This window comes from Zootoca vivipara, chromosome 2 (assembly GCF_963506605.1).
Source record: "Zootoca vivipara chromosome 2, rZooViv1.1, whole genome shotgun sequence".
NCBI classification, from domain to species: Eukaryota; Metazoa; Chordata; class Lepidosauria; order Squamata; family Lacertidae; genus Zootoca; species Zootoca vivipara.
Window position 1 is genome coordinate 20,299,692 of NC_083277.1, and position 7,072 is coordinate 20,306,763.

The 7,072-nt window shown below is 43.6% G+C and overlaps 1 protein-coding gene across 2 annotated transcripts in view; it reads left to right on the forward strand.

Moving 5' to 3' along the window:
• Positions 1–5,994, forward strand: part of LOC118080881 (laminin subunit beta-2) — a 60,297-nt gene extending 54,303 nt beyond the window's left edge. The window contains exons 33-34 of one of the 2 annotated variants that reach the window (XM_060271261.1): positions 850–992; positions 5,464–5,994. In XM_060271261.1, the coding sequence (XP_060127244.1) occupies positions 850–986 (137 nt within the window). In that variant the 3' untranslated portion in view covers positions 987–992; positions 5,464–5,994. Of the gene's footprint in view, positions 1–849; positions 1,098–5,463 lie in introns of those variants that run through there. The other variant, XM_035106866.2, reaches the window with a different exon arrangement.
• The last annotated feature ends 1,078 nt before the right edge of the window (positions 5,995–7,072 follow it).

The window sequence follows — 7,072 nt, forward strand, 5'->3', positions numbered from 1 at the left end:
AGACTCTTGCGGGAAGTGGGGCCCTTCCCATAGAAGTAAGATATTAGGAAGGGGAAGGCAGAGCTGTGGGCAATCTCCACAAGCATCTTGTGCAGGATTTAGCATCGTGGGAATCTCAGCACTGCGAGGGGACTTGAATTGTTGCTTTTCTCTATCTAAAACAGCAGGAGATGCCCTGCCCTTGCTCATGCTACCTTCTTGGCAAATGCCACCCTCTGGCAAAGCTAGGCAGCTTGCCCGGGATCTATAGATCACTGCAGCCAAGCCTTGCTACCCAGCACACACACTCCTTAATCCACCTTCTCCATGGCTCTCTGGGCACTGAGTTTCCAGTGGGGAGGCTAACACAAACATTCTTGATGGAGGGTGGCGGGGAATCCTCTTGCCCAAAGGGGCACATGCCTCTACTGTGTCTACATGCCTCTACTCATTACGTCGCCCTCTCTGCATAAAGGGCTTCCACTTGCACAACAGAACTTTCTCTACCCTGCCCTGCCAAATCTGTTCTGTGGATCTGGAGCGGCAGGATTCAGGGAGGGGACGGTTTTAGCAGCCCATCTTTTCCTTAACTTTTCTCCTTTTTAAATAAAAAAATTCCTTCAGTAGCACCTTAAAGACCAACTAAGTTTTTATTTTGGTATGAGCTTTCGTGTGCATGCACACTTCTTCAGATCTGAAGAAGTGTGCATGCACACGAAAGCTCATACCAAAATAAAAACTTAGTTGGTCTTTAAGGTGCTACTGAAGGAATTTTTTTATTTTACTTCGATCCAGACCAACACGGCTACCTACCTGTAACCTTTTCTCCTTTTTGTTGCTGCAATTCTCCTCCTCCCTGTCCCCATTCAGCGCTGGAAGAAACGTATGAAGAAAATGAGAGGCTGCTGCAAGATAAAGCGGCCCAACTGGACGGGCTTGAGGCCAAGATGAGGGTCATCTTGGGGGACATCAATCAGCAGATCCAAATCTACAACACCTGCCAGTGATGTGATGTGGGTTTTTTTCCTCTCTCTCTCTCCCTCCCTTACCCACTCCCATTTTGTAAGTCCTATTCACTGCTCCCAGTCATGTGTTTGAATAAGTCATGGCTACCCCTGCCTAGATCTAGCTTAGTGCCCGGAGCACCGCTTCCTATGGCTGTCCCTTGCCACCATTGCTTGACTCTCACACCAGCCTTTGTGGACGCACACCACTGTGTGCATCAAGGCTTCTTTAGGAAAAGCCCTTCCCTGCCAACGTCCAGCATGTAAGGAAGCACTTAAGATGCCATAGCGGAATGTTCCTGTTCTGATTTTCTGCTGGTCTCTTGCTCAGAGCAATAACAGGACAGAGGAGGGGTTGCCTAAAAGGAAGGTCAGGTGAGGCAGCTGCATTGCCATGCCTGTGTGTGATCTGCCCCAACCAAGGCGGCTTATACCTGTGTGTGAATAAAGGCTCAAAGGCTTTTGCTCTCTGTGCCGTGCTGTCTTATTTCTTTCTCTGCTCAAATCCTGGCTTGCCTTTCAAAACTCACCCCAGAGTGTGTCCACACTTCTGTTTTGAACTGGAGCTGGGCCCTGGTGAAACTGATTTAGCATGACGTGGAATGTATATAGCAGGGATGGAGAACCTTATCAGACTACAGTTCCTATCATCCTTGAGCAGTAATAATAATAATAATATGTTATTTATACCCTGCCAGTCTGGCTGGGTTTCCCCAGCCACTTTGGGGGGCTTCCAACAAAATATTAAAAATACAATAAAACATCAGCCGTTTTGGATTACAACCACGTCAAACCCAGAAGTGCGTGTCCCTTTTTTTTTTTTTGGATTACAACCCTCTCTTTTTTTGGATTACAACCAATTTTGAGGGGGAGGCCCCATTGGCGAAAGCGCGCCTTGGGTTACAACCTGTTTTGGTTTACAACCGGACCTCTGGAACGGATTATGGTTGTAAACCAAGGTACCACTGTATTAAAACACAATAAAACACCAGTCCTTAAAAACTTCCCTAAACAAGGCTGCCTTCAGATGTCTTCTAAAAGTCAGATAGTTGCTTATTTCCTTGACATCTGATGGGAGGGCGTTACACAGGGCGGGCGCCACAACCGAGGAGGCCCTCTGCCTGGTTCCCTGTAACCTCGCTTCTCACAGTGAGGGAACCTCCAGAAGGCCCTCGAAGCTAGACCTCAGTGTCCAGGTTGAACGATGGGGGTGGAGATGCTCCTTCAGGTATACTGGGCCGAGGCCATTTAGGGCTTTAAAGGTCAGCACCAACACTTTGAATTGTGCTCGGAAACGTACCGGGAGCCAATGTAGGTCTTTCACCCGTGTTACAGTATGTGGTTGGAATTGGAATCCAACAGGTTCCTCATCCCTGCTCTAGGCCTTGGATTCCAGATGTGGTCATCAGTGATGTTTGATGTGGCTACTGAATGAACACAGGTAGACGTGAGGTCAGATAAGTAGAAAAGAGGTGGAGCACAGAGACAGAAAAAGCATCAAGACAGCAACAGAAACCGCAAGAATCTAAGAGGCTTCCTGAATTGTACTAGTTTCTTGGAAGCCCACAAGAAAGCCATGAAGTCCACTACCATTGTTTGTCCCCAAGCTATTGGTATATAGCAGTCTTCCTCAAACTTGGGCCCCCAGTTGTTGAACTACAATTCCAATCATCCTTGACCATTGCCCTTGCTAGCTAAGGGTGATGGGAATTGTAGTCCAACAACAGCTGGGTGCCCTTTCTAAGCCGCCCAGATTGTGGCCGTCACAACCATTGATGGAGACGGGAAAGTTTGCATTTTGGAAACATAACGGTATGGGGTAATAGGGAGACAACTGTATACTCTCATGTTTATGTTTCCATGACCATGGATCCTCCCCCTTTCTCTAAACATGAGTAGTGTTTATTGCACTGGTTTAAAAGAAGTTGCGGTATCTCATGTTCATCGTGCAAAAGAACTCATAGAACAGCGGGTGCCTTTGGTATCACCACAATGCATTGGTTGCACATTGCACTGAAAATACTACTTTTCATAATGCTTACAGTGTCACACTCCCCCCCCCAAAAAGACACCCTCTAATTCTTTTGTGAAGCTCATGCAATGATTTAGCACAAACATAAAAGTTTTTAGTGTTACATTCTGTAATTATCTCCAGTCTAGGTGAAAAACAACCATAATAAACCACTCATATATATAATGGTTTTAACAAGTTAAAAAGCACCATATTAAGAGTTTTTAGAGCTTCACCATACAAATGAGGCAATCTTTTTCTAGGCTGGATGCATCTGAGGATAATAATGGAGCAGTGTAACTTGAGTTTTTCCGGGGTTCTCCAGACGTCTTGGACTACAGTTCCTGGCATTCCCTGCCAACATTGCCAAAGGCCAGGAATGATGGGAATTGTAGCCCACAATCTAGAGGCTGGGGGCAGCTAATGTAACTGCATTGAATTTAGCATTGCCTCTGGGGCAACTCTGCACCATGAGTATGTGTACCTGTGGCAGCACGCAGTGCGGCCAACACCAGTGCTGCCCTACTAGAATAATCTTGTGCAAGGCTAATAGGGCAGGTCTGTCCTGTACTGCAATTTTGTGTTAAAATAGATTTGCTCTGTGGTGGCTGAAATGTCTTTATTTGTTACCCAAGATGAATTGCTCTCAGATACCTCTTCTGCCTTGACGTGTGCAATGTAAGGCACCCACAGCGGCTGAGGAAACACAGCCAGATGGGTGGGGTATAAATAATAAAATGATGGTGATACATTAATCCATGACATTTGAGCCATTAGAATGGGTGAGGAATGGGTGGCTCGTAGATGTGTTTTGGACTCCTAACCCATTGACTGTGGGTTGTAGTTCATTCGCATCTGGAGGGCTACAGGTCACACATACACACTAGAACTTTGCTGCAGTTATCACCAACACTCACTAAAAATGTCTGTTTACCAATAAAAAAAACACAGAATCATATGAGGTGGAGGGAACCTCAAAGGTAACCCAATTCAATACCCTGCAGATGCACAAAATCCACTACTGCAACACCCTTGGGATATGTGGCCACCCAAAATGGTGTTTTGAGTGATGGTGTTCATAATACTTCAACTGTAACTTCATAATAGATTCCATGTGCTCATTTCATTGACGCTCACATTGAAGGGCATGGAGAAGCCTGCCTAAACAGGAGCTTCATGTGTACATTGGGGCTTTGCAAAAAGCAACAATGCCTCCTTTGGAAAAAAGGAAGTGGTACTGCAAGACATTGCCAACCATTACCATCCCATGCTGGCGTTATAGGCGTGATTCAGCTGCTACCGGTTGTACAAAGGCATAGTATGTCTTACGCAAAAAGTTCTGGTGCTCATGTACTGTATTTAAATTTGAAGTTGTTGTTCGTCACAGCTCTTCATATCATGCTAAGGAGAAACTAGGAATCTTTTGAGCGGCTGACTTAACACGGGTCAAATGACATGGTACAGAATAAGAAAAATATTGAACACCCATACAGATTAGGAGCCACAGAACATCAGTTGTCCAGCCCAACAGAAAAAGCAGCAGAGTAGCCACAGAGTACAGAGAATGCGGCTGTCTGTCAATTCCTCTTTCCCTTTGTAGGCACTGGGTCCATTTGGATGTGAACCAATTTAGTGGCAATGTTGTGCCTCGCTCAAAGCAACACAATTTAACAATTTAAAAAGAATAGGAATGCTGTCAGTCACAGATAGGATATATGACTAGTAGACGTTGGCAGACTGTCGGTAATGTTGCTGTGGTGTCGAGCAAGGTTATCACCAGTTAATAAAAAAATAGTGCTTATGAGGGTAGTAATTAGCCCCAACCAGCATGGCTGATAGTCAGGGATAATGATGGGTGATGTAGTTCAATATCTGGAGAACACCATGTTGACTATCCCTGGGCTTCTAATATTCGAGGTAAAACAGTCTCAAAGTCTCCCATGGCATTTTGGGGAGTGTTTCAGTCTCTCACTTATCAGGTTTCTTCATGGTTGACAGGGCATTGGTGCTAATGGTACAGTACCAGCTCATTTCAATCCCGTTGCCATAGTGCTAATGGCACATAATACCAGGACTGTCAGTGACTGGCATCTATTTGGTTGCCATGGCAGCACCATGGTTGCTATGGTACCCTTCTAGGTGTCAGCATCCTAGCTATTTTGCCACTGTCTTAAGAATGTAGAGGCTGTTGTGATAAAAGCAGATGAAAGATTGCTAAACATGGACTAGTTGTCTATAACCACCATCGGCTAATCTGTTGATCCCACAAGCATGGTGATTTATAAAAGTAGGGCCTTTTTTTCACGCAAGTTATTAGGTAAACAGGAAAATGTGTACAGAAAGTGGTTTTCATTTTACTGAGTACTAATTTTTCTCAAGTTTATTTAGGCAGCCAGTAACACAATTAACCTTAGACAAGACGTTCTCTGAACATTTTCCTTAATTTCCCCCCTTTTCTTTTCTGAACAGGATGCAGTGAGCACACAGGCCGAGAATCAGTTTTTGCACCCTGCCAATTTAATATGTACTACAGACTATGCCTTGTTTGGAACCAAGAAAGTTCACAGTGTCTGGAAGAATTCCACATATAATGAAATAATTGGTGGAAACAAAATGGGGCAGTAGGAGTAAATGTTTGTATGTGAGGGGGCAAAATGTGCAAAATGTTTGTATGTGAGGGGGAACTTGTTTTTCAAATATTGCTTAGAGATAAAACCATTTATGAAGCCCAAAACTTTAGTCCATCTGCTGTGTATTATATAACAAAATTTCCTTCCTCTCACCTGCTGTCAGGTACTATATCATAATTGGCCACCTCTCTCTTTAGGTCATGTTTCTGACCACCACCGACAAATTGGCCTTTCAGCAATACTGAAGATGTATGTACCCATTTAACTTCACACAAGGTAGATGAGGTATAAATCCACGAGTATATATAACAATTTGAAGGCAGCCCTGTTTAGGGAGGCTTTTAATGTTTAATCGATTGTTTTATTTTATTTTTCTGTTGGAAGCTGCCCAGAGTGGCTGGGGAAACCCAGCCAGATGCGCGGGATAAATAATAATATATTATTATTATTATTATTTTAACATGATGCAAACTACATAGGAAAACAATATTATTAGTGACAACTACAGGTGACTCTCAACTTATCCCCGGGTTACATTCCAGGGATAATGCATAAAGCCAAAATCACATACAGTGGTACCTGTATAGTCAAAACACACTAGATTCAATTGCAGGTGGGATTGCCATAGTCTGTTTTCATGGACACCAATCTCCTTCACCACCTATTATTATTATTATTATTATTATTAGTATTATTAGCCAAGTACATAAAGCTGAATACGTGCAGGTTAAATGTGTGCAAGTTGCAAGTTACCTGTACAGAAAAATATATGCAAAAGCTAGTACAGTCTAAAACGGTACATATGCTCAATAGGCTTACAGGCTATGTTTATTACCTCAGCGGAAGTTTGTTTTTATTTCCAGCAAATAGGAACAGCCTGAAATATAGGGGAAATAATAATTATCCAAAGTGCGTACAGTACTACAACTTCCTATCAATATGCAACTACTGTATTGCTTAGTAATTGGGTGCAACAGATGCAATGAGGATGAATTCAAACAACAAACTACTTTCCAGATACAAAGCTTCTTTGACCCCTTATGAGTTGGGTCCACATGACACCCAAATTCAGCGCTATCTTGTAATGGGGTTCACACACCCCACCCTCACTGCTATCCAACCAGCCCTCCATATTATCCTCCCATGCACAAAAACATACTGCCTTTTATCAAGGGAAGGACTGCGAACTGGCATTTGCTAGAGACAAGAGAGGCCTGCTTATAGACTTTATCCTCAAGTGGAAATAAAGCTGCTTATCACTGTTAACATGTAAAACCTTGTCATCCAGGAACAGAGGTAAAGTACATGGTAGGTAGGTAGGTAGGTTAGCAGGCCCTAGCTCTATACCCAGGTAGGGTAGCCAAATCCAAAAGAGGGCAAAGTCCCTGCACCTTTAATGCAGAGGGAATTTTACCAAGTGTAGCTTTTCATGCAAACTACATCTACTA